This window comes from Ochotona princeps, chromosome 1, assembly GCF_030435755.1.
Source record: "Ochotona princeps isolate mOchPri1 chromosome 1, mOchPri1.hap1, whole genome shotgun sequence".
Taxonomy (NCBI): Eukaryota; Metazoa; Chordata; class Mammalia; order Lagomorpha; family Ochotonidae; genus Ochotona; species Ochotona princeps.
Window position 1 is genome coordinate 15,413,872 of NC_080832.1, and position 27,647 is coordinate 15,441,518.

The window sequence follows — 27,647 nt, forward strand, 5'->3', positions numbered from 1 at the left end:
TGTTAGGATAGATTTGAACATAACTCTTATCAGCTACTTAGATCTAATTATTTTTCTTTAAAAGGGTAAATTAAAAAAGGATTTTGCTAAGCATTTTTGCTTTTAATTTTACAACACCCCTGCAGATTGCTAAACCAAACCTTGTGTAATAAAGTAGAATTTGATTTTGGTAAGTAAACTGACTTCCAAACTACATTTTGAAACAAGTGTGATAATACTATGATGATGTGTTAAGAATAAAGTTTACTGTCTTTATCCATATACAAAATGTTAATAATGGCCTAACGTGTAATATTTTAAGACAGTTTCATGGCACTGTCCAAAGTTTACTAGATTAAATACATTATTAATGTAAAACCTTAAAGGCAAATCATTGCGATTACATACTTGAAGTGTGTATTCATTTTTTTAATACCAGTAATAATTATGGTAGAGTTTTGCTGTACAGTTTCAATAAATATTGTACAATTTTTGGTACCACTTAATTGCAAGGATTTTGGGGTTTTGTCAGTACTCTTTATGTATATACATAGAGAAAGTACATATCTATGTATGCTTTTTTGGCTGTATTTGGGTCAAAGAATTCAGTACTTTGAATTCTAAAGATTGGAAAAGAAAAAATATATTACTGATAAGAATTTTTTTTAAAAGATTTATTTGTTTCTATTACAAAGTCAGATATACAGAGAGGAGGAGAGAGAGAGAAGAAGATCTTCCGTCCGATGATTCACTCCCCAGGTGAGCGCAGCAGCCGGTGCTGTGCCGACCTGGAGCCAGGAGCCCAGAACCTCCACATCTCCCACACGGGTACAGGGTCCCAAAGCTTTAGGCTGTCCTCGACTGCTTTCCCAGGTCATAAGCAGGGAGCTGGATGGGAAGTGGAGCTGCTGGGATTAGAACCATCGCCCATATGGGATCCCGGCGTGTTTAAGGAGAGGGCTTTAGCCGCTAGGCCACGCCGCCGGGCCCCATAAGAGTTTTTATTTCTAGTTTTGTTGGTGGGACTCTTTTAATAGAAAAGAACATTTTGAAGTACTTACAGTCTGAAAGTTCACTTTTGATACCCCATTTTATCTGTCAGTGTATAAGACTTATATAAAAGTGGGAATATACAAAAAAGTGGAAATATCTTTGTGGTTGCATATTCCCTAGGGATAACAATGAACTCTTTCAGCTCCTCCTCATTACCCTTACCTATGAAGTATAGCATAATCTATTTTAATTGTCTGCTTATTATGATATCACAGGGTCCCAGGTTCTAATTTATCACTGCTCTGTTGTCTATGTAACATACATTTTTTTTTTTTTTAAGATTTATTCATTTTATTACACAGTCAGATATACAGAGAGGAGGAGAGACAGAGAGGAAGATCTTCCGTCCCATGATTCACTCCCCAAGTGAGCCGCAACGGGCCGGTGCACGCCGATCTGATGCCGGGAACCTGGAACCTCTTCCGGGTCTCCCACACGGGTGCAGGGTACCAAAGCCTTGGGCCGTCCTCGACTGCTTTCCCAGGCCACAAGCAGGGAGCTGGATGGGAAGTGGAGCTGCCGGGATTAGAACCGGCGCCCATATGGGATCCCGGGGCTTTCAAGGTGAGGACTTGAGCTGCTAGGCCACGCCGCCGGGCCCGTATATTTCTTTTCAAATTTGCTTAAACCTTTGCCATTTTTGTTTTCTGAGGTAATTGCATTTTCTTAATTTGCAACATCTTTTTATATAATTCTTTTTGAAGAATTTTTTGCCTTTGGTCTCTGATACAAATATTTTTCAGTTTAGCTGTTGGCTACATTTGTGCTGCTTGTTCTACAAATTTGTCATCTGCATATGATCAAATCAATTATTTTTTCTTTCTTTACAATTTCTGCCCTTGGTATTATGCTGCCCCATCTGAGGTTTATATAGATGTTAGTCGGGGCTGGTTGTAGCATAACTGGTAAACCACTCCTGCGGAAGCCTGTTTTGGTCCTAGCTACTCCACGTCCAGTCTGGCTCTTTGTAATGGCCTAGGATGGACATCACAAGAGGGCAACTTTTGGGGCCCTGCCATGGATGTGGGAGACCCAAATGAAATTTCTGTCTCCTGGCCCAGTACTAGCCATTGCAGCCATTTTGAAACGAAGCAGCAGGGCCTGACGTGATGGCTTAATGGCTCAAGTGCTGGGATCCCACATGGGCACTGGTTTGTGTCCCAGCTGCTCCACTTCCATCCAGCTCCCTGCTTATGAGCATTGAAAGCAGTAGAGGATGATCCAATGCCTTGGGAATGCCTTGGAACCCTTCACAGTGTGGGAGACCCAGAGGAGCATACTGGCTTCAGATTGGCTTAGCTCTGGCCATTGTGGCCATTTCAGGAGTGAACCAGTGATAGAATATCTTTCTGTCTCTCCTCTCTGTAAATTTACCTTTTCGGGCCTGGTGGCATGGCTTAGCGGCTAAAAGTCCTCCCCTTGAACGCCCCGGGATCCCAGATGGGCGCCGGTTGTAATCCCAGTAGCTCCACTTCCCATCCAGCTCCCTGCTTGTGGCCTGGGAAAGCAGTCGAGGACAGCCCAATGCCTTGGGACTCTGCACCTGTGTAGGAGACCTAGAAGAGGTTCCTGGCTCCTGGCTCCGGATTGGCATAGCATCGGCCATTGCAGCTCACTTGGGGAGTGAATCATTGGATGGAAGATCTTCCTCTCTGTCTCTCCTCGCTCTGTATATCTGACTGTCCAATAAAAATAAATAAATCTTAAAAAAAAATTTACCTTTTCAATTTAGATAAACAAATCTTTGATACCAAAAAAAAAAAAAATGTGAACCATCAGATGGAAAGATCTCTCTCATCTCTTCCCCACCTCTGACTTTTAAAAATAAATACATTTTTTTTAAGATTTATTTTATTGTTATTGGAAAATCAGATATACAGAGAGGCGGAGAGACAGAAAGGAAGATCTTCTGCCTGTTGATTCACTCCCCAAGCGGCTGCAACAGCCAGAACTAAGCTGATCCTAATCCAAGAGCCCAGAGCCTCTTCCGGGTCTCTCATGCAGGTGCAGGGTCCCAAGGCTTTGGGCCGTCCTCAACTGCTTTCCCAGGCCACAAGCAGGGAGCAGGCTGGGAAGTGGGGCCGTCAGGATTAGAACTGGTGGCCATATGGCATCCTGGTGCGTGCAAGGCGAGGACTTTTGCTGCTAGGCAAACACGCTGGGCCAGTTTGTTTTTCTAAGATTTATTCTATTTTGAGCAATGAAATAAAGCATCTAAACTAGAAATAGCCGTGAGTCCATATTGATGGAAGTGTTTGATTAAATGGAAGAGGAATCTACTCAGAATTAGAAATTGTCCTTCAAGGAGGTGGAGGACAACTCCACATAACTTAAATTTGAGTCATGCCTAGTCTAAAGTTTTCCCCTGATTAAACGAATTTTCAGGGCGTAGGGAGGCTATTATTATTTGATGAAACAGTTCCTTAGGCTCTGGAATTTTCCTTCCTCGCCACGTCCCCTCCTTCCCATTGATCCCTCCCAGATTATTACAGTAGTACAGTCCTTCATAAACAATCCTAAATCCATCATTCTGCTCTTTAAGTGTATGCTGACATTGTAGGTGTCGACCATGGCAAGAGAGTACATCATCTTGTCAAGATATATTTAACAGTTTCACTGGGAGTCCATCTTTGATTTGGAAGTAGAGATGCGTACTGCATTGTATCTTACATCTGTCCATCAAAAGAGTAGTAAATAAAGAAACAGGTACAGCTACTCATTGGAATATTATTCAGCCATTAAAACAATGAAATTCTACCCTTTGCAACCAAATGGTCCCAACTGGAGATCATCATACTCAGTGAATAAGTCAATCCCAAAATGACAAATATCTTATATTCTAAGGCAACCTTCATACTGTTTTTGCTACATCTCATGGGTTTTGAAATTTTTATTTTCCTTTCTTCAAAAGTTTTTTCCTTCTGAATTTGTTCACTGACTCAGGTCATACAGTAACATTTGCTTCAAGAAGGGTTTTTATTTTCATTTCTTCAGAGAAACATTGTTTATTCAGCAGCATGTTATTTAGCTTCCTGTTCTAGTAAATTTCCTATTAATTCCTTCTCCGTACTCAAACATGGAATTACATCTATACTTTAAAAAAAAAAAAAAATTCTGAGAAGCTAAGCTGGAGCTGAACTAGACCTTCACGGCTTGAGAGGTGCAGCACCCCCCATGGAAAACACTTCCGGTCTTTCCTTACCATGCCCACACAGCCATGGCCACTTTTCCTCTTGTCACCTGTCCTCTCCCTTCCCTTTCCGTTCCCTGGTTTCACAGGAGAAAACTTCCAGACCCATATGGAGCGATTCACTGAGCTTGAATGGTCTCGCCATTTTCCCCGAAGACAATAATTTCCCGTCACTCTCCATCATGCTGACACAAGTTCCTAAGGTTGGTGAAGGGAGGGGACAAGAGCAGTATGTTCTCCCAGACAGTCTTACACAGGGCAGGCAAGCCCGTGAACCCATGTGATCCATAAAACTTTCCATCTGTCAGGTGAACAAAGTGAGACCTGGGGGTGATGAGGCCGTTGCCTGCGACGCCCACCTTCTACCAGCTCAGTCCTTGCACAAAACAAAAATGTTTAATTAAATGCTTTTAGAATGCATGATTTTCTAAACAGCACTTTTCACATTCCAACGTGCAGATACAGTAGCCAGTTATTAACAACATTTTTCCCCTGTTGGGATCGGCTTTAGTAGAAAAATGACCAAAAGAGTTATCTGAAAATATGTCTATATTCTCTAGAGTCAAAACTGGCAATAATGCTGACAAAAGTTGGGCGGTACCTGCACACCCACGGACCCCATCCTAGTTTTCTAATTAATTGAACAGGAGATAAAACCTCGCCCTGTGTTGAAGTCTGGCTCTAATACCCTCCTCTGGGGGGAAAAAAAAAAGACTGACAGAGAAGGATCTTAAGACTATCATCCATCAATCCCCAGGGGTTCTTTTAAAAAAAAAAAGAAGAAGAAGAAAGAAAAGCACCCCCTCCGCTCTCAGGACTTCACTCGCGGAAGGAGTGCCGAGTGCCGAGCGGCAAGAATAAAACCACTTTCCTTCCAAGCCCCACGGGCGTCGCCGGTGTCCGCGGCGAGCGGGGTTGTCCCCGGGACAGTCAGGCCTCTGGCGCTGAGTGCGCTTCCGTGTGGAGCGCGAACGCTGGACGGACGAAGTGGGCTCGCGCGGGGGAGGGCCCGCTCCCACGGCCGCGGGCGAGCCGGCCCCGCCTCGGCAGGCGCGAACACGTTGGGGGCTCCGCTCCCCGACGCTCGAGGCCGCGAGGGACCCGACCCGGACCCGGAGGCCGCGAGCAGAACGTCCGCCCCGCGCCGACCGGGCGGCCCGAAGCCCCCAGTCCTCGGCCCCGCGCAAGCGACGCCGGGAAATGCCCACATCCGGGAAACCTGCAGCGGAGTTTGGCGGCGGCGGCGGCGGCGACACGGAGTGGAAGGCAAAATGGCGGCGGCGGCGGCCTGGTGCTGAGGGGAGAGCCAGGGCCCGGGGACCCCCCGCCACAGGCCGCGCTGGCCCGCGGCAGCCCCCTGGCGTCTCTGCCCCTCCTGCCCCCCGACCGGGGACACCCGCGGGTCCCTGGCACGGGCTCCGGCCGCGTCGGCGCCCGCCCGCCAGGCCCGTGGCCGCTGTCCAGGAGCCCCGCTCTCCCCAGCAGGTAGGTCCGGGGCTGGCGGAGCGGGTGGGGCTCCCTCGCTCCTCTCGAGCCCGAGACAGCGGGGCGGTGGCCGCCGGGGCCCACGCCCATCCCCGCTGGCGGGGGTCCAGCGCCTGAGCCGGCCCGGTCCGGGCCTGGCGTGTCTGCTGGCGTGGACGTGCCCCCCGGGGAAGCGAGGGCTGGCCGCGCCCGGAGCTGCGGGGAGCGCCCCGGGCTCGGCGGCCTCGGGCGGGCAGGAGCCTGCTGGGCTGGCGGCCTCCGGGCGGCTGTCTCCTTCCCGGCCGCTCCGCCGTGTCCAGCAAGGGAAGGAGAAAGGTGGTTCCGAAGGAAAAGTTGCAGAGAGCTCCGGTCCCTCGGCCCCGAATCGCCCCCCAGTCGGCTGTAATGTTAGCTCCGTAGTTGGAAGTCGGTGGGAGAAATGGAGGCTTCCTTATGGAGGAGGTATGTACCTACCTACGGGAAAACCGAGCAGGCAAGACAAGGTAACATTGTTCATTATAACTTGAAGCAGAACCTGGAGTTGCAGAGCACGACTCTCAGGTGACTGGCATTTATAACCTGGTTCTCGTTGAGTTGCCCAACTGGAAGTCATTTACCGAGGGAACAAAGTTTAATGCTTGTCTCCTGGAAGTTATTCCTAAGGCTGTAGCAGTAGGTTGGGTCTCACACGCAGAGGCTATTGTATCGCTGCAGTGGAAACGGGTTTGAGTGTGTGAAGTTTTTCAGACCTTTGGGAATTATTTCTTGAAGGTTTTTGGCCAGAGGAGGACAAGATAGGATGTTAGGATTATGCTTGGATGTTCTCTGCCTGTGAATTGTTTTTCCAAAGGTTTTCTCTTTCTGTTAAGTAATTGACGGATAGATAAAATGGACTGGCTGATTCCCTAGGGCCGTGGAGGGTGGCGATGTTCAGCTGATTTTACAGTAATAGAAGGAGCATTGTCTGCCACTGCAGGAAACTAGATCGAGGCTCCCTGCGAAAGGCACATTGTGACCATAGCGCGAATGTGCTGCACCTTTCTCCAAAAATAAAGAATACTCCTGCAGTTTTCATGAATGACATACAGCTTTCCTCCTGCAGTTGCTTTGCTTTGACTCTTAGTCTTTGTTATTGTCTGTCAATACAGTCGTCAGACGGTTCCAAGTAATTAGTTAGTGGTCACTTTAGATGCCGTGATGGATGATTTTGTGTTTTTTTTTTCATTTTTGCAAGACCAAGACAGAGAACTCGTATTTGCTGGCGCAGTCCCCAGACACGCCCAACAGCAGGGCGGCGGTGGGTGCGGTGGGCGCGGTGGGTGCCAGAGCTGATCCAGCTCTCCTGGGTGTGTGCTTGACAGGCGTGCTCAGCACCTCTAGGGTCTGCGTGGGACAAAGCTGAAGCTGGAAGTTGGCCCGAGATTATCTTAACTGCTAGGGTGAAACACACATTCTCCACAGAATTTATTTCAAGTCATTGAACAACATTTTTTTTAAGTGTTGAAAATTATTGTTTTCCTTTGAGAAGCACAGAGAAAGAAATCTATCCACTGGTTCAGTCCTGATATGTTCACAGTGTCTCGAGCTGGGGACCAGCAAAGACAGGAGCCAGAGCTCAGTCCAGATCTCTGTAAGAGACTAAGGCCCAGCTACCTGTGACTTCACCTGCTGCAGCCAGGGTGTGCTGGGCTTGAGTGGAGCCAGATATAACACCAAGGATTCCAATATAGGATCTTAATGCTGTTGAAATCAAGCCAGGCTGATTATCACTGAACAGCCAATTCATCAAATGAATTCATGTGAAGAAACCAATTTATTCAAGAGGCCAGAAGAATTATGGGAGGAAAGTAGACATCTTTACTTGCAAAACAGCTTTTCCGGGTTTGCAAGTTAGAAAAGCTTTTAAAGCAGGAAAGGGGAGTTAAGGGAGGTTAGGGAAGCTAGCCAGTTCAGTTGATTGATCATCAACAGGTTCCCACCTGATGCCAAACACTTGGATGTTGCTTTGACATGAAGCTGCTCGTTACAAATTGTTGACCAAGCAGTGGTGTGGTGGTGTGCTTGCAAATTTATTCCTTATCTGTGGTCTGCCATACTGGCCATGTCCCTGTAGTCAGTCTCTGGAATTCCTAAGCAAGAGTTATTTGTTGAGTTGAACAAATATTCTGATTAGTCCCAAGATCGGCAGTTACCTTTTCTTAGTTAGAATGGGAAAAGGGGGCCCTGGCAGCATGGCCTAGCAGCTAAACTCCTCACGTTGAACATGCCAGGATCCCATATGGGTGCTGGTTCTAATCCCAGCAACCCTGCTTCCCATCTAGCTCCCTGCCTGTAGCCTGGGAAAGCAGTCAAGGACAGTACAAAGCTTTACGACCCAGCACCCGTGTGGGAGACCTGGAAGAGGTTCCTGGTTCTTGACTTCGGACTGGTATAGCACCGGCCATTGTGGCTCACTTGGGGAGTGAATCATCAGACAGATCTTCCTCACTGTCTCTCCTTGCTGGATATCTGACTTTGCAGTAAAAATAAATAAATCTTAAAAAAAAAAAAAAAAAAAAAAAAAAGAATGTGAAAAGGAGGGCTTTGCACTGGCGTGCAGCGATTAGCCTGCAGTTGGGTTGCTGGCTTCCCTATCAGAGTGCCAGTTTGAGTCCTGGCTGCTGCTCTTCCAAGCCAGTTTCCTGCTGATACACTGCGAAGGCAGGTAATGTAATGATGGCTCAGGTATTTAGTCATACCTTATGTGGTATATGGTTGGAGCTTCTGGGTCCTGGCTTCAACCTGGCCCAGTACCAGCCATTGCAGCCGTCTGGGAAGTGAAGTACTAGATGAAAGATCTTCCTCTTCCTTTTCAAATAAAGTCTCGAATGTGAAAAACAAAAGAAGATACATTCTATTTACAGTTGCAGATACATGGTTAGCTGCAAAGTTAGAATGTGAAATGGGAAAGGAAGATGTACTTATACTTACAAATTCCCTTATTCCGTATCTGTGGAAAGGAAGCGTTGACTGATACTTTTTGCTGTTGGCTATAAAGTGAGAAGTTTTTTTTGTTTGTTTGTTTGTTTTGTTTTTTATTGGAAAGCATTGACAATGGTGAAATATGTGTTCTTTAGTTTTCTTTTTTTTTTCAAGATATATCTATTTTCATTAGGAAGTCAGATTTACACAGAGAAGGAGAGACAAAGATATTCCATCCGCTGGTTTACTCCCCAGGTGGCTCCCCAAGAGCTTCTTCCGGATCTCCCACCTGGGTGCAGGGTCCCAAGGGTTTGGGCCGTCCTCTACTGCTTTCCCAGGCCACAAGCAGGGAGCTGGAAGGGAAGTAGAGCATCCAGGACACGAACTGCAGCCATGTGGGATTCTGGCACATGCAAGGTGAGAACTTAAGCCACTAGGCTACTGCGCCAGGCCCTAGTTCTATTCTTTAAGAGAGTGTAGGCCAAATACCTTGCTTAGCTATTAGCTGAGATGAAGCTTCTGTGTATATGACATAATGACTTAAGCCTTCAGAAAGTTCCCAGTATTACTAAGAGTGTTGATCCTCATTGTAGAATTTCAAAGACAGACCTGATTCTAGATAGTATCCGGAAAACAATTTGAAAGCCAGTCCCCAAACCCTTAGAAGAAGGGAATTTAACGAACCACAGACTGTTGGAGTCAGGTGGCCTCCTAATATTAGCATTTATTCATTTTTAGCTGTGATGAGTTTATACAAGCACAGGAGGAAAAATTGTCCACCATACAGCACTTTATTCAACTATAGGCTAGTCAAACCTGGCCTATTCCTTTAAAACTTCCTTGGCTGAAGATTTCAAATATTTTTATAAGTTTGTAAGAAAGTTATCAGTTTTATTTATTTTTCTAGATTTTAACTTCATATTTACAGTTTTTATTCTTGCCACTAAGTACAAAGAGAAAGGTTTCATCTTAGCATCTCAGTGTGCCGTCTGTGCAGCGTAGCATTGGAAGGGTGTCTGTGTTTGAAAAGGTGGCTCTGCAAAGAGGTTGTGGCTGCGACAGTCATATGTGATAGTTACAGTCACGTGTCAAAGCCTTCCTTCATAACTTCTTGTCTATGTATTTTCATTGAGGTTTTATCCCATGTTGATGTAGCTATACCCCGTCTTACCTTGTATTCCTGAAAACACCTCTGATCAGTCACCCTTTAGACAGGCTGTGCCTCACTGCCAGCCTAGACCTCTCCTGGTTGCTGGTCTGGCTTGATCCTATGTTGAGGAGAGAGAGTGACTTAACAACCAGGTAGCAGTTTTAAAAACCTTTTAGCCGCAGATTTGAGGTTGTAGAAGGAGTGAGTGGTTTTTAGGCTAAGTTGCCCTGGAATCCTCTGTTAAACTGTTGAACGGAACCTTCCCTGTTCTGTGGCAAGAAGCATCATCTCAAAGTGCCCAGCCAGCACATTCTTGCTGTGCGTTATACTTAAGTACAACAGGACAAGTAGCATCACTATGAAGTAATCCCAGATTTAGAAAACTCTCACAATCAAGAAACTTTACTATTGCAGGTAAGAGGCCATTAGTTTGTTTATTCCAGGCTCTTGTCATGCAGAAAGACAGGAATTCTGTCTGGTAACTTGCACAAGGTAAATTTTATTCAAAAGGTGAATGTGGGGCCCAGCGTGATAGTGTAGTGGTTAAAGCCCTCACCTCACACACGCCAAGATCCCATATGGGCACTGGTTCTAATCCTGGCAGCCCCGCTTCCCATCCAGCTCCCTACTTGTGGCCTGGGAAAGCAGTCGAAGATGGCCCAGTGCCTTGGGACCCTGCACATGCATGGGAGACCTGGAAGAAGCTCCTGGCTCCTGGCTTCGGATCTGCGCAGCTCCAGCCATTGCAGTCATTGAGGAGTAAATCATCGGATGGAAGATCTTCCTCTCTTTCTCTCCTCCTCTCTGTATATCTGCCTTTCCAATAAAAATAAATAAATTTTTAAAAAAGTGAATGTGCAAGTGTGTGCACACACACACACATGCACGCACCCACACATGCACACGCGAGCATGGGTTGTCCCACAGAGGGAAAATATTTGTCACTGAGTGGATGGTGGGCCAGATTTGCCCAAAAGCAAGGGTGGCAAAAGAGGCCAGGAGGGCGCTTGGCATCTGTGCAGCCATATTCTGTGGTGAAAGGAGGCCTCCTGCCAGTTGGTGATCTCCTTCAGGAGCTCGGAGCAGCACCTCTGCAGGGGGGGAGCTGCCTGAGGGTTATATGGCACCTCCGCCAGTTCCCCATAGAGCTTGATAGCCATATTTTCATGGCACCTTTCCCCAGGTACAGGATGAAACAGATTCGAACTGCGAGAAGGGACATTTTGGTTGACAAGTAGCTTAGAACTACACATGGTGGCATGTGACTTCCAGCTGGGCTGCCATGCCGGGTAAATGTAAATGTTTCCAGGGAAGAACAACAGCTATGATGACAAAAGACTTAAAAATCATCTTGATTGGGCCCAGTGCGGTAGCCTAGTAGCTAAAGTCCTCACCTTGCAATCCCAGGAACCCATTATGGACACAGGTTCGTATCCCAGCTTCTCCACTTCCCATCCAGCTCCCATCCAGCTGCTTGTGACCTGGGAAAGCAGTAGAGGATGGTCCAAAGCCTCAGGACCCTGCACCTCTGTGGGAGACCCAGAAGACGCTCCTGGTTTCTGGCTTCAGATCGGCTCATCTCTGCTGTTGCGGCCATTTGAGGAGTGAACCAGTGCGTGGAAGAGCTTTCTCTCCTTTACTCCTTCACTCTGTAAATCTGACTTTCCAAGGAAAACAAAATAAATCTTTTTAAAAAAATCACGGTGGTTAAAATTTGGATGGCATAGAAGGAGATTTAGTTTTGGAACTTTCAAGGTGAAAAATAGTTAATTTGAAACCAATTCTGAGAAACTGTCCAAGATATCAGAAGCTTTAAGTATTTTAACCAGAACTACAGACCAGAAATTAAATGTTTTTCAAAGAAATTAAATATCTGAACTCCTCAGACTTCATTTTTAAGCACTCAAATCCCAAGAAAGACAGTAGAGAAAGCAACAGATAATTCTGACAAAACACAGAATGTCACTTATTCAAAGGTAAAGCACACCTCTTGTAGTGTATTTGTTTCTCCATGTAGGAAGTTCACGCAGGGCACTTGGATGTCAGATCTGATGGGAAGGCGCTCTGATTGAGTCAAGTAGTGTGTGTCCACAAGAATGTAAACAAGATAACTTTGACCAGAAGACTCCTCTAGGGATTGGTACAAGCAAGTAAAAATGGATCACGTGGACCAATTTAATACATCAGTAAAAGCCAGCGATTAACAGTCCAGTTATCCTGTCATCCTGGGCTTCTGAGGTAAATGTTTTCAATGACAGCTCGTAATAGAGTCAGACTAGGGAGGACAAAAGGGCTTTTTATGTGACTACCTAGAATATTGAGAAAAAAACAATATAAGAAAAGCTATAGTTCAAGAGATGGTTTTAAGAATTAAAAATGGGGTCCAGCACGGTAACCTAGTGGCTAAAGTCTTTGCCTTGCATGCACTGGGCTCCCATGTGGGCATGAGTTTTGTATCCTGGCTGCCCTGCTTTCCATCCAGCTCCCTGCTCGTGACCCGGGAAAGCAGTTGAGGATGACCCAAAGCCTTGGGACCCTGCACCAGTGTGGGAGACCCAGGAGACGCTCCTGGCTCCTGGTTTCAGTTCGGCTCAGCTCTGGCTGTTGCGGCTACCTGGGGTGTGAACGGACGGAAGATCTGTCTCTCTGTCTCTCCTCTCTGTCTGTCCAATAAAACTAAATAAATCTTTTTTAAAAAAAAGAGAGAGAGAGAGATTTGCCATTCACTGGTTCGTTCCCCAAATGGCTGCAGTGGCCGGAGCTGGCCCAGAAGGAAGCTAGGAGTCTAGAGCTTCTTCCAGGTCTCCCCGATTAGTGCAGGAGCCCCAGGCACTTGGGCCGTCTTCTGGTGCTTTACCAGGCTAGCGCCCATGTGGAATGCTGGCACTGCAGGCTGTGTGTGGCTTTGCCCACTGTGCCACAGTGCTGGCTCTAAACCTTGTTGCTTTTACACAGGAGATCAAGTTATAGTTCTATGTCAGTGTATCTTTGTTATTTTTTTAAATTTTATACCATTTTATGACACAGTTTCATAGGCTCTGGGGTTCCCCTAGCCCCTGTGTCTTTGCTATTAATGCTTAGTTTTCATAAACCATATACATTGTTCTCTTCCAATCTCAGGTAACCTGATCTTACAAAAGATTCATCATCCATAAACTGTCTACAACCTTTTCTTTAAAAAAGAGTATTGATTCATTTGAAAAGCAAAATGATAGATACTCATTGTACTGGTTCATTCCTCAGATGCCCACAACAGTGCAAGATAAGCCAGGTTGAACCCAGTGCCGTAAGCTCAGTCCAGTCTCCCATGGCAGAAACCTAAGCAATTTGGTACCAGCTGCTTCCTAGAGCAACCATTTTGTGAGGAGCTGGGCATTTTTGCTTGTAAAGAAAATGATGTGGGGCCTGGCACAATGGCCGAGCAGCTAAAGTTCTTGTCTTGAATGTGCCAGAATCTCATATGGGTGCCATTTCTAATCCTGGCGGCCCTGCTTCCCACCAGCTCCCTGCTTGTGGCCTGGGAAGCAGTAGAGGACAGCCCAAAGCCTTGGTACCCAGCATCCATGTGGGAGACCCGGGAGAGGCTCCTGGCTCCTGGCTTTGGATTGGCTCAGTTCCGGCTGTTGCGACCAATTGGCCAGTGAGCCATTGGACGGAAGATCTTCTCTGTCTCTCTTCCTCTCCGTATATCTACCTTTCCAATTAAAAGAATAAAACATCTTTTAAAAAATGAAAATGATATGTTCATGTCAGAGCCTTCAGTTGGCACTCCAGTAGTTACACAAAAGCTTTTGTTAAATTCTTGTGCATCTTAGTCGATGCCTTCAGTTGTACCAACGACTTTTTGAAAGTTAACAGCCGGCCTCAGGAGATGAAGGGGACCCCTTGGGTGATCTCATTCTTGAGTATCTGATGTATGCAGTCTGTGACTGATGCCATTTATTAAAGCTTCTAGTCATAGATCATAGCTGTAGGCTGGTCTAATCAGCTAGGTTAAGAACCAAACAGGAAACAGGATGGAACTGAAAATGAATTATTCATATTATACCATAGAGAATGAAATATTCACACAAAGTACTCTTTCAGACCAAATCTTTCTTGTAAAGGGATTGAAACAAGCCTTTTTTTTTTTTTTAATTTATGTATAAGGCAGAATTACAGAGTCCTGTCCTATAGTTTGCCCTCAAGTGGCTACAACAGCCAGGGTTCCTTCCAGATCTCCCAGTGGGTGGCAGGACTGAATTTTTTTTTTCTAATTTTTGATGATGTTTACATAGTTGACTGGCCAGGGTGGGAAGGGTGGAGGACTAGGAGACAGTGGGTGAGAACATTGTTTCCAAATTTTCCCTTTCTTGAGCCTGTATCTGGGGGAAGGAGGGAGATTAGGCTGTCTCGCTCCTTTCCGAGGTGCTTTAGCAGGTAGCTGGACTGAAATGGAGCCGCTGCAACTCAGACTGAATGGGATGCCAACATCTCAGGCTTAACACACATAGTGCCACAGTGCCTAGGGGCAACAGTCTTAGAATTTCATCTTCCATGAATCAGTATCAGAAGCAAACAACCCAAAGTAGGACATAGGTGGCATAAAGCCCAAATGGCAGAGATGGAGGATTTCCAGTGCGTACCCAGTTAAACTTTGGGCTCCCTGACTCGCCAAAATACTGTTTTCTTGTCACCGTAAAAATACTTACAGGCAACTGATACCACATCGGGGAGAAAAGGTAGTCTCTGAGCAGAAGGACTCTTGGCACCTGCTAGATGCCCTGAAATCCCAGGACCTGGGCTGGCTTGCCATGAGCAGCTAGGACACACAAGCAGTTGTTAATTTCTCCACTACTGTAAGAAAATTAGAGCACATGGGGAGTGCACTCCCTACCTTGGCTGGCTTGCCTCTTGATGCCGTTAAAGTTAGGCCAGGGGCCAGTCCTGTGACTTACTAGGCAAAGCTTTCACTTTTGGCACTGGCATCCCATATGGGCACCGGTTCAAGTTCCGGCTACTACACTTTTGAGCTTGCTTTCTTATTATATCCTAGAGAAACATCAGAGGATGGCCTGAAGTCTTGGGAACCTGGACCCTAGTGGGAGACCCGGGAGAAGCTCCCGACTCCATGCTTCAGATCTGCTCTGATCGGTTCAGCTCTGGCGATCACAGCCATTTGGAAAGTGAACCCGTGGATGGAAAACCTCTTTGTCACTCTCTCTTTGCAACCTGCATTTCAAATAAAATTTAAACAATTTAAAAATTATGCAGGGTTATGGCTTGGTGGTTCAACAAATCCTCCACTTCCCATCCTGCTTCCTGCTTGTGGCCTGGGAAAGCAGTCGAGGATGGTCCAAAACCTTGGGATGCCGCACCCACTTGGGAGACCCGGAAGAGGCTCCTTGCTGTGGATCAGCTCAGCTCTGGCCCTTATGGCCATTTGGAGAGTAAGCCAGCAGATAGAAAACCTTCTCTGTCTCGACTTCTCTCTGTAAATCTGCCTTTCAATAAAAAATATATCTTAAAAAAAAAAAAAAAGGAAGGTGACGCAAAGAAACAGACTTATTCAAGAGACGAGCAGTGTTAGGAGGAAAGCAGGTATCTTCAGTCTCAAAAGTGCTTTTCCCAATTTGCCAGTCAACAGAAAGACTTAAAAGGAGAAAGGGAAGTTGATAAAGGGTTCTGTTGAATGATCATCAGGCAGGTTCCAAGGGTCACTTCTGTTAATCAACTTGATGCCACTGGTTATGAATTCATCAGGCTGAGAGGTCAGTTAAAACTAAACTTGGTTGCAAATTTCCGCTTTATCTGCGGTCTGCTTTTCTAGCCATGTCCTGGAATTCCTAAGCAAGCATTATTCATTTGTGTAACTGAACAAACATTCTCATTAGTGCCAAGATTAGCAGTTAGCTTTTTAAAATTAGAATGTGAAAAGGGAAAAGAAAATGCATTTATTACAGTTAAAATACAGTGTATTAAATTTGTGCATCCCAAGCAGCTTTAACTGATAGGCCAAATGACTGTCCTTAAGCAACATATGGATCAGGTAAAAATGGTTATCATTCGTAAACATGGAGAAAAAATTATAATGGTTTCATTTTTATTCAGATCATTCTATTTTTTTTTTTAAGATTTATTTATTCTTATTGGAAAGATACACAGAGAGGAGGAGACACAGAGAGGAAGAGCTTCTGTCCATGGATTCACCCCCCAGGTAGCCGCAACAGCCGGAGCTGAGCCAATCCAAAGCCAGGAGTCGGGAGCTTCTTCCGGGTCTCCCATGCGGGTGCAGGGTCCCAAGGCTTTGGCCTGTCCTCGACTGCTTTCCCAGGCCACAAGCAGGGAGCTGGATGGGAAGCAGGGCCACCAGGATTAGAACTAGTGTCCATATAGGATCCCAGCACATGCAAGGTGAGGCGAGGACTTTAGCCATTAGGCTACCCACACTAAATTGAACTCTCAGATTATTAATTCTTAGTGAATGGAAGAAATTGTTGCTCAGAGATTGTTGGCTAGTACTGTCTAAACAAGGCTATATTTCTGGGAAATTTTGCACATTATTGTTACTGTCCTATGATTTGGAAAAAAAAAAAAAGGTTTATTTATTTGAGAGGCAAAGAGATCTGTCTGCTGGTTCACTCTCCAGACTGCTGCAGAAGCCAGTGCTGGAGCAGAAGGCAGATGCCGAGCCCTCTGTCCAGGTCTCCCCTGTGGTGGCAGGAATCCAGGCTCGTGGGCCGTTACCCACAGCTTCCCTGGCGGAATTAGCAGCAAGCTGATGGGAACTGGGCTTTGATGCTTGGATCTCCGCAAGCACCAAGACGTCGCACTCTGTGTAGGTTAGCAGTGATTGGAAGTTACTTGGCACATGAAATACTTTTATCTCGCTTGACCTACACTGATTAGTATTTTCTGTCAAGGGTTACTGTTATTTATTCTCAGTTTCTTGGTTCTGTTCAGTGTTGTCATTAGAAGACGCCAAAGCGCTCACTCACTGCTATTACTCAGAAGCCACGATTTTGGTCATTGTTTTGTTCTTTGGAAACAGATGTTCTCTTTTTTTTTTTTTTTTTTCTTGTGCACTAATTGAATATTCCCTCAGTGCCCTTCTTTCCCACGCTCATGAGAAGCTGGCTGGAGGATTAGCCTGCTGTACCACCATGCCGCCCCTTTCCCTTCTTGCTGGTTTTGTATTTTTTTCTGTACTTGAATTATTTATCACTGGAGATTGAACAACTCCCTCTGAAGTTAACTCAAAAAATTATAGTCTGTCTGATCTTTAAAGCTTTTGTGATCTTGCCTAAATTTGACATTTATGCATTTAATTGCAGTTCTGTATGATAGTGGAATCTTTCCTAATCATTTTGAGAGTCATGGTGCTGGTAATGAAAATAATGCAGTTGTGGATTTACCTTTTTTATGGTTAAGTTGGACATGTGAAGTGTCTCCTATGCTAGAACTTCTCTGCCTTGGAGCTGGAAATCTTAATGTATTGATTTGTTTACTTGAAAGGCAGAATGACAGGGGAAGAGTGAGTGGTGGAGAGATAAAGAGATTTGGCACACTTTCCAGACCTCTGCAGCAGCCAGGGCTGAGCCAGGCTGAACCAGAAGCCTGAAACAGCATCTCAGTTTTCCATGTGGGAGGCAGGTGCTGCTTTCCCAGGAGCATTAGCAGGGAGCTGGATTAGAAGTGGAGCAGATAGGACTTGAGTTGGCATTCCAATGTGGGATGAGAGACACACAAGAGTGCTGTCCAGGTAACCCAGTATACTGTTTTATATTACACCTCTTTTTCTTTCTTTAATAAGTAGAGGGATCACAGTCTAAAATAACGGTAAAAAGTATAGCGTAGCAAATAGCATAACCCAGTAAGACCACCATTTGTCATTTCAGCCATATGCTTCCCAAAACAATCACCTAGGGCAGTGTGCTTCTATGTAGCCCATCTTCAGCTTCCCCATGCCAACAGTCAAAGCATACTGAAGTCTTCCCTCTTGGCTCATTTAGTAGTCCCTTGCGTTTGTATATGCTTTATGTGCTCATCAAGACACTTTTAAAAATGAGCGTCGTATGGTGCCATTGCAGTGGCGTTGCATACTAAGCCTCAGCCTGCAGTACCAGCTTCCCACATGGGCACCAGTTCAAATCCCAGCCTCTCCACTTTTGATCTAGTTCCTTGTTAATGACCTAGAGAAGCAGCAGAGTCTCCCCATGTGGGAGAGTAGGAAGAGGTTCCTGACTCCTGGCTTTGGACTAGCCCAATTTTGGCTATTCCAAGCCGTTTGGGGAATGTATCAACGGATGAAAGATCTCTCTCTCTCTTTCTTTCTCTGTAACTCTGCCTGCCCAACAAAAATAAATAACTCTTTAAAGAAAAATTACCATCATATCTATTACTTGAGGTAAATAAGGTACATCATTTAATATAGCAGGAAATAGGCGCTTGTCCTGACCTTATGGAAATCCGTAGTGTAGCCAGAACTATGCTGCAGGTCTTGTCTGTATCAATGAGCTATTCCTCTGCTACCTGGTACTGTGTTATAATCACTGCACAGTTTTTTATTTATTTATTTGTCTTTCACAGGGTTAATTATTTAGAAAATAAAGAATTTGAACATTCCTGGAAAATTATCAAAAGATCGTTATCATTTTTACTGACAAGGAAGTTTGGAATCTATCAAGAAACACTGAAAGAAATCTTTTGTGTGGGTTACAAATATAGATGTTTTCATGAAGAGGAGCGACAAGCCAGAAGGTTACAGGCAAATGAGGCCTAAGACCTTTCCTGCCAGTAACTACACTGGCAGCAGTCGGCAGATGTTGCAAGAAATTCGGGAATCTCTTAGGAATTTATCCAAGCCATCCGATGCTGCTAAGGCTGAGCATAACATGAACAAAATGCCGCCTGAAGATCCTCGACAAGGCAGAAACCCACCCAAATTCGGGACATATCACAAAGCCTTGCAGGAAATTCGAAACTCCCTACTACCATTTGCCAATGAAACCAGTTCTTCCTCCCGCAGTACCTCCGAAGTTAATCCCCAAATGTTTCAAGACTTGCAGGCTGCTGGATTTGATGAGGTAAGAATTTGTAAAGGCGCAGGAGTCTCACCTTATGCTGCACAACACTTTGTGTGTGCTCTCACGTTGCAGTGTTTCTTTTGAAAGAATTTATGTATACATACTGTTTGTCAAAAAGAATGTTGTGTTTACAAGTCCATTACTTTTTCTAATAAAACAACTGTTATTTCTTTGGTTTCTTCTGTGATACCTAATCATGGAATTCTAGAGTTTCTAAAACTTAAAAGCCAAGTTTTGAAGTTACAGTGGAAATGCAGTTAAGAGGGCCACAGGGGAGGGTAATGGAGAGACATCTGTGTGAAACGGGAGCCGGGGAAGCTGAGCAGCCGATGAAGAAATAGAACCTCCAAGGAGAGGGAGCTGGCAGTGAGGAGAAAGAGTTATAGTCATGGAGTTGACCCAGCAGTTGACTGTGGTTCAAATGTGAAATTTACAAGAACTAATAAAATTTCACTTTAGGCTAACTGTACCTAGTCATCTTAGGATTTATCTTCAGAATTCATTTTCACCTTTTTTTAATAGCATAATTACTTGCATAATGTTTTGGTTATTAATAAAATTTGTTTTCAGGACCAGTGCTGTGGCATGACTGGTTAAGCTGCCGCCTACAACACTGACATCCTATATGGGCACTGATTGAGGTCCCAGCTGCTGTACTTCTGACCCAGCTTCCTGATTGTGTCCCTGGGAAAGCAGCAGAGAATGACCCAAGTATTTGGGCCCTGTCACCTGTAGGAGACCGTGGAAGCGTCTTCTGACTTCAGCTTGGCCCAGACCTGGCTGTTGTGTCTATTTGAGGGATGAATCAGGAATGAAGATCTCTCGTTCTTACTCTTTGTCCCTCCCTCTGTCTCTGTAACTTGGACTTTAAAATAAATAAATCTATCTTTAAAAATTTGTTTGCTGTAACATACATGGAAGTATTTTAGGTGGCAGAAATCATAAATAGGCCCGGCGCTGTGGCCTAGCGGCTAAAGTTCTTGCCTTGCATGCGCCAGGATCCCATACGGGCGCCAGGATCCCATACGGGCGCCAGTTCTAATCCCAGCAGCCCCACTTCCCATCCAGCTCCCTGCTTGTGCCCTGGGAAGGCAGTCAAGGATGGCCCAAAGCCTTGGGACCCAGCACCCCTGTGGGAGACACGGGAGAGGATCTGGGGTCCTGGCTTCAGATAGGCACAGCACCGGCCATTGTGGTCACTTGGGGAGTGAATCATCGGATGGAAGATATTTCTGTCTGTCTCTCCTCCTCTCTGTGTATATATCTGACTTTGGAATAAAAATAAATCTTAAAAAAAAATCATAAATTTGGCCCAGCGGCGTGGCCTAGTGGCTAAAGTCCTCGCCTTGAAAGCCCCGGGATCCCATATGGGCGCCGGTTCTAATCCCGGCAGCTCCACATCCTGTCCAGCTCCCTGCTTGTGGCCTGGGAAAGCAGTCGAGGACGGCCCAATGCTTTGGGACACTGCACCCGCGTGGGAGACCCGGAGGAGGTTCCAGGTTCCCGGCATCAGATTGGCGCGCATCGGCCCGTTGCGGCTCACTTGGGGAGTGAATCATCGGACGGAAGATCTTCCTCTGTCTCTCCTCCTCTGTGTATATCTGGCTGTAATAAAATGAATAAATCTTTTTTTAAAAAATCATAAATAAAAATTGGCCATCCTGGGTACTGATGCGATTGGACTGGGGGGAGTCGTCTCCGCTTCTGTTCTCCTTCCCCCAGATACAGGAAGAAAAGAGAAATTGGAAGCAATTGTCTCATCCGCTTTCCTCCATTCCTCTACCCGACTCTGAGTAGTGGTCCAGGTGGGCATGCATCCTTCTCAATTATGGAAATGTCATCATAAATAAATTTGTTTTTTAAAAAATTGGTCATGGAGGAGGCTAGGATTATTCCACAGTAGGCTAAGCTACCGCCTACGGCGTGTCATCTTATGTGGGCAGCGGTTTGAAACCAGGTTGCTCTGCTCGCAGTCATGCTCTCTGCTAGAGAGCCTGGGAAAGAAGCAGAGGACGGCCCAAGATCTTGAGCTGCTCTGCTCACGTGGGAGACCAAGAGGAAGCACACGGCTCTTAGCTTCGGCCTGGTCAGCGCCAGCTGTTCTGGTTAGGGAGTTTACCAGCAGGTGAAAGATTTCTGTATGTCTATCAAGTACATCTTTTTTTTTAATTGGCCATGGAAAATGTAAATATATTTGAATAATTAAAAGGATTTGTTCAGCTTTTTTTTTCTGATTATAAAACATAATCTCTTAAAATATAAATTATGAAGAAGGGACTGAAAAATACCTTTGGTTCAACTCTGCAAGGGTAACTGCTTAAAAGGGTAGCCTTGCTGTTGCTGACATTTCTAGATAGGATCTGTATAGTTCTGCATCACTTTACAATGGAGATCAATTACACTGACAGAGTTAGGTGATTCTGTTGTAACCACATCACAGGATGTACTTACGCAAACTGAGCTTGTGTAGCCTATCATACACCTGTGCGTGTGTGTGACCACCATCATGGATGTCTGGTCTTTTCTTGACCAAAAAGTATGCAACACATACAGAACTGTGTTTTTTAAAATGAGAAACCAAGGCTGGATTTCATTAAAGGCTTTGAAATGAAAGATTTGAAACTAAACTGAAGTAGAAGGGACAAAAGGTCATTATTTCTGGCTCATTCTGTTTTCTTATTTAATTAATATTTCCTATCATTTTTACACTTAGGATGTTCATTTTTAAAAATCTGATTTATTTATTTGAAAAGCACAGTTACAGAGAGATCTTGTATCTGCTGGTTCACTCCCCAAATGACCACAATGACCAGAGCTGTGCCAATCTGAAGTCAAGAGTTTCTTCCAGGTCTACCACATGGGCACAGGAGCCCAAGTACTTGCTCCATCTTCCTCTGCTTTCCGAGCAACAGTAGCAGGGAGCTGGATCAGAAATGGAGCAGCTGGAATGGAATGCTAGCACTGTAGATGGTGGTCGGTGTATCAGCTACACTGAGTACCAGCCCCTCAAATATTCTTAAAATACTGGATTTTCACTAGAAAATAGAACCAAGGGAAGGAGGACAGGAGCTGGATAATGTTTCTCTAGAGTATTAAGGAAGTAACTTCAGTGGAGATTCTCCAAAACACATTTCCTAATATTCCTATAGGTGGCAGGCAAAGGACAAAGTCGTTGGTCTTTTCCTTTCCTTTTGTGTGTTGTTCAGGAAAGAGTTTATGAAGCCCCTCCTGTGATGGTGGTGTGGCAGCTAAGTCCTCCAGCAGATGTGTGAACCATCAGGCAGGATCGTGAGTCATGCCAGATGGGGCTCATACCGTAAAGGAATGTCAGCATTCTATGTGTAGACAGTTTGAAGAAGTCTGAAGCATGGGTCATTGCTCTCTTGTTTATTGGCAGTAGTAACTGTAATCACTGTATTGCAGAGATATGTTAGCTTTATTGTAGTCACACTTCAAGTGGGCACTTTGTGACATTAATAGCCCAGTAAGGAAGGCTGCTTCACTGAAACATTGTTTTTTAGCTTTCGTTATTCCTCATTCATCCAAATAGTGAAGGTGGTGATATAAATGTGGAAATCTGCTTCTGCATTCGTGAAGCACTCATTCTAGTAACCTTCCTGTTATTCTGTAGAATTTACATTCTTCAAAACCCTCATCTGGTTCTCACATCATTCATTTTATTAGGATTGCCAAGTTTAAAGTAAAAAAAAATTTTTTTCAGGGAAGATTGGTTCTTGTCACTCCATATAATCAAAAGGCCAAAGAGCCGGTGTTGTCCGTTAGTAGTTTAAGCCGCCACCTGCAACACTGACATCCCCTGTGATTACTGGTCTGAGACCCAGCTGCTCCACATCCCATCCAGCTCCCTGCCAATGAGCATGGCAAAGAAGCGGAGGATGGCCCAAGTGTTTGGACCCCTCACCCACAGGGGGAACCCTGATGAAGCTCCTGGCCCAGCTCCAGCCATTGCCAGCCAGTTGGAGAGTAAACTAGTGGATGAAAGTCTCTCTCCCTCATCTCTCCCTCTCCTATCTGTACCCATGGATTTCAAATATAGAAATCTTTAAGAGATCAGATATTTCAGTATTTATTTCTTCATAAAAATAAATCTTTTAATTTTTTAAAAGATTTATTTAATATTTTTATTGGAAAGATGGATATATAGAGAGGAGGAGAGACAGGAAGATCTTCCGTCCAATGGTTCACTCCCCAAGTGAACGCAATGGCTGGAGTTGAGCCAGCCCAAAGCCAGGAGCCAGGAGCTCTTCCGGGTCTCCCACGCGGGTGCAGGGTCCCAAGGCTTTGGGCCATCCTCAACTGCTTTCTAGGGAGCTGGATGGGAAGTGGAGCCGCTGGGACCAGAACCAGCACCCATATGGGATCCCGGTGAGTACAAGGCAAGGACTTTAATCATAAAAATAAATCTTAAGGGTCCAGCAGTGTGGCCTAGCGCCTAAGGTCCTCGCCATAATGCCCCGGGATCCCATGTGGATGCCGGTTCTAATCCTGGCAGCTCCACTTCCCATCCAGCTTCCTGCTTGTGGCCTGGGAAAGCAGTTGAGGACGGCCCAAAGCTTTGGAACTCTGTACCCACATAGGAGACCCGGAAGAGGTTCCTGGTTCCCAGCTTCAGATCGGCGCAGCACCCGCTGTTGCGGCCATTTGGGGAGTGAATCATCAACGGAAGATCTTCCTCTCTGTCTTTCCTCCTCTGTATATCTGACTCTATAATAAAAATAAATAAATCTTTAAAAAAAAAAAGTAGATCTTGGACCTGGTGGCGTGACCTAGTGGCTAAAGTCCTCGCCTTGAACACCCCGGGATCCCATATGGGCACCGGTTCTAATCCCGGCAGCTCCACTTCCCATCCAGCTCCCTGTTTGTGGCCTGGGAAAGCAATCAGGGACAGCCGAAAGCCTAGGGCCGCTTCACCCACGTAGGAGACCCGGGGGAAATTCCAGACTCGAGGCTCCAGGCTCCAGACTATGCAGAAAGAGAGACAGATTTTCCATGTGCCGGTTCACTCCGCAAGCAGCTGTGGCCAGAGCTGAGCTGATCTAAAGACAGGAGCCAGGAGCTTTTTCTGGGTCTGCAACATGGGTGCATGGCCCCAAGGCTTTGGGCCGTCCTTGCCTGCCTTCCCAGGCCACAAGCAGGGAGCTGGATGGGAAGCAGGGCCATTGGGATTAGAACTAGCACCCATATGGGATCCTGGCATATGCAAGGCGAGGACTTTAGCCACTAGGCTACTGTTCCAGACCAACACTGTTAGTTTATTTCAGTTGAAGAAATGTTAACTCCCCAGAGTTGAGACAGTTTTTTTTTTAAGATTTATTTTATTTTTATTACAAAGATATACACAGAGGAGGAGAGAGAGAGAGGAAAATCTTCTGTACGATGATTCACTCCCCAAGTGAGCACAATGGGCCGGCACGCGCCAATCCAAAGCCAGGATCTTCCTCCAGATCTCCCACTCAGGTGCAGGATCCCAAAGCATTGGGCCGTCCTCAACTGCTTTCCCAGGGCACAAGCAGGGAACTGGATGGAAAGTGGAGCTGCTGGGATTAGAATCGGTGCCCATATGGGATCCCAGTGTGTTTAAGGCGAGGACTTTAGCTACTAGGCCACACCACCCGGCCCCGAGTTGAGACAGTTGTAAAGGGAGCTTTTACAACTCCAAATCGTCTTTTTTTTTTTTTAAAGATTGATTTTTATTAGAAAGTCAGATATACAGAGAGAAGGAGATACAGAAAGAAAGATATTCCTTCTGCTGGTTCACTCCCCAAGTGGCCGCAACGGCTGGAGCTGAGCCAATCCAAAGCCAGGAATCAGGAGCTTCTTCCAGATCACCCATTTCGGTGTGGGGTCTCCAACCTTTTACTGTCTTCCACTGCTTTCCTAGGCCACAAGCAAGGAACTGGATGATAAGTGAAACAGCCAGGGCACGAATCGGCGCCCATACGGGATCCTGGCACATGCAGGGCAAGAACTTTAGCCATTAGACTACCACGCTGGGACTCCAAATATATATTTCTGCATTGTCTTACCTGAAATTCTTTTTTTTTTTTTTTTCTGAAATTCTTATCACATGTTTTCTTCTACTTTTTGTCCTGTTTCATGTCCCTGAAAATATAGTTCCCGGAAATGTAACAGGTTAAGAACCAAAACTGTGTAGTTCCTTTACTAGTGCACATATTGGCAGAGTGTTCAGTAACATGCGTTCATGATAGCAGAAAGTTATTTCCAGTGTTCTGACTGATATCTTTTAAAACTGTGGTGGCTTTTCTGTTTATGTAACAAAACAATTATGAGAAATGATGAGAATTACATTAGCAGGATTGACTTCTAAAGTTAATCCTAAAAGGAAATGGTAATATTTTATATAAAGGTGAAAACATCAAGGAAATATTTGGAAGATATGAGGGCCTGTTTTATTTAGTATATTGAAGTTGTATGGCATTTTCTGAACATTAGCATTATTGTTTGAGGCCTTACTCATAATTGTGAATTTCTCCTTTTTAAAAAAATTTATTTATTTATTTATTGACAGTTTTGACATAATTAGGGTAAAAAGGTTCAAGCAATACAGGAAGATGGGCAAGACAATTAGTTCCATATTGTTTCCTTAATATATCTGATGTAAAAGGGGATTTTAAGGGAGAAGCCCCACCCAGTCTCCCACCCACCCCAGGTCCCAGATGTGGGGCATGCTCCGAGGTTCTTGCTCAAGTGGTTTTGATAGTTCACCAGTTACGAATTGCTGCCACTCTCACCACTCCAAGCACTATGAGATCATTGGAGAATCCACTGATTGATATAGTCCATCATAGAGTCTCCGTTTGCCCAGTATTTTCATTGCCAACATATAGCTGAGGTGGTTGATTGACTTGTTCTGTCCTCTGTCTTTTGATGGTTAGGGTTCTGAGTCCGGAAGCTCGATTGGGGGAATCCCCAAAGAAACTTTGTCTGAGGTGCTCCCAGACCAGATTCTTGTATGTACTAGCAAGTACAGGGCCTGGCACAGTCCATTACCCCATCAGCTGGTAGTTGCAAGTGCTGGGTTGGTTCTGTTTCCATCCCTGACTTTCACTGGAACCAGTGGGAGTTGTAGTCCAGCCTGGTTCTGCCCAGCACATACTCGGCCCTCACATAAACCAGTGGGAGCTGCAGCCTAGTCAGAGCGACCCACAATAACCCCCACCAGGTCTGCCCCCTGTCCTGGTTTGCCAGTATGTGTGGCAGAGTAGTCCAGTCTGTCCCACATCCCCTTCTGCTCTCATACATGTCAATGGATATTAAACCTTGTTCCATGTAACCAGCTCAACTGTCCAGCCTTCACGGATGTTGTTGGGTGTCTCTCTAGCCACCCCAGCCTCTGTCCTAGTTCTCGTGCCCTCCTGTGGGGGGTGGCAACCCAAGAGGAAGAAGCCCACTATTTCCCTCCCAGGCCACTCCCACTCCCAGATTATGCACTCTCCAAGTGGTTCTGTGTTTTAACTTGACAGAACTAGCCCCCAGTGCCAGCTTCTGCCAGCTGATGCTGTGGATAAGCCCCAACAACCCTCATAATTGTGAATTTCTCTAATAGAATTCATAGTGTTGTTTTCCTCTTATGAAATTTAAATTTTGTGTTTTGTCTTTAATCTTTGTTTAAGGATATGGTTATTCAAGCTCTTCAGAAAACTAATAACAGAAGTATAGAAGCAGCGATTGAATTCATTAGCAAGTTGAGTTACCAGGATCCTCGGCGGGAGCAGATGGCTGCAGCAGCTGCCAGACCTGTTAATGCCGGTTTGAAACCAGGTAATTCGTCAAAAGCCTTTTTCTAGCCTCTTTTATAGCTTTAAAATACTAACATGCAAAACATTGTTGGCCTTGAAAGTTGTTGAAAGTCTGAAGATAATAATGTTGCAAAATGGATTTGAGAGTAATGCTCTTACTTTTAAAACTCTGTAATTATGATAAGCAGCAGTCAAGATTGAGAGCTTTTGGGACTCGTGTTGTGTAGGACCTGGTTAAGCCATCGGCTGCAGTCCCAAATGGGCCCTGCCTAACCTGTCCCCAGACCTGGCCGATACAGACATTGTGAGTGCTACAGACTTGCCTGGCCTGCCCATGCCCAGACCTGATCTTGTGCTCCCCAGCAGGAGATGTGACCTGTGGGTGGTAGGCAATGCCAGCCCAGGTCTCCTACATGAGCAGGTGACTTGGCCAGACATGTATTCTGGTTTGCTCTCTCTAAACCACTCAGTCTCCACTCTCTTATCTACCTACATCCATGGAAGACCTCAGAAGTCATTCCTGCCCTTTTAAACATGCCCTCAGCTGCTCCCACTCCAGTTTGTCCCCAGAACCCCTTCCTCAGGCAATCTGCTGCACCCCCACCTGGAGGCTGCCTTCCCCACTTAAGTTTAAAAAGACAGAAAAGAAAGAATAAGCAACTATGCTGGTGAACTGGTGTAATCAACACAAATTTTGCATTAACCAGGCCCAGAATGCCCACCAGCTGCTAGCTGCTTTTCTCCCAGCAGCGTAGCACTTGCCTAGATACAAGGCAACAGCTGGGAAGTACTGCCTTCAGCCCGGTTTCCAACTCATGCCTCTCTATGCCCTGGCTGTCTCTATGATTTCATGGAGTGCCACTCTTTCCCTCACATACGGACTCCACTATTTGAGCTCTTGTGGGTTTCTTGTTTGTTTTGTTTTGATCGATTCTTGGAAGATGCTGAGCTCTCATCTCAGAACCTTATTTATTTGAAAGGTAGTATATGAGAGAGAGTGATAA

The 27,647-nt window shown here is 45.5% G+C and overlaps 1 protein-coding gene across 3 annotated transcripts in view; it reads left to right on the forward strand.

The window, feature by feature from the left end:
* Positions 1-5,293: 5,293 nt before the first annotated feature.
* LATS1 (large tumor suppressor kinase 1) overlaps positions 5,294-27,647 on the forward strand; it is a 38,168-nt gene continuing 15,814 nt past the window's right edge. Inside the window, exons 1-3 of one of the 3 annotated variants that reach the window (XM_004587301.3) lie at positions 5,294-5,707; positions 18,366-18,862; positions 26,518-26,665. In XM_004587301.3, coding sequence (XP_004587358.2) covers positions 18,512-18,862; positions 26,518-26,665 — 499 coding nt within the window. In that variant the 5' untranslated portion in view covers positions 5,294-5,707; positions 18,366-18,511. The other 2 variants (XM_058665348.1, XM_058665312.1) reach the window with 2 other exon arrangements.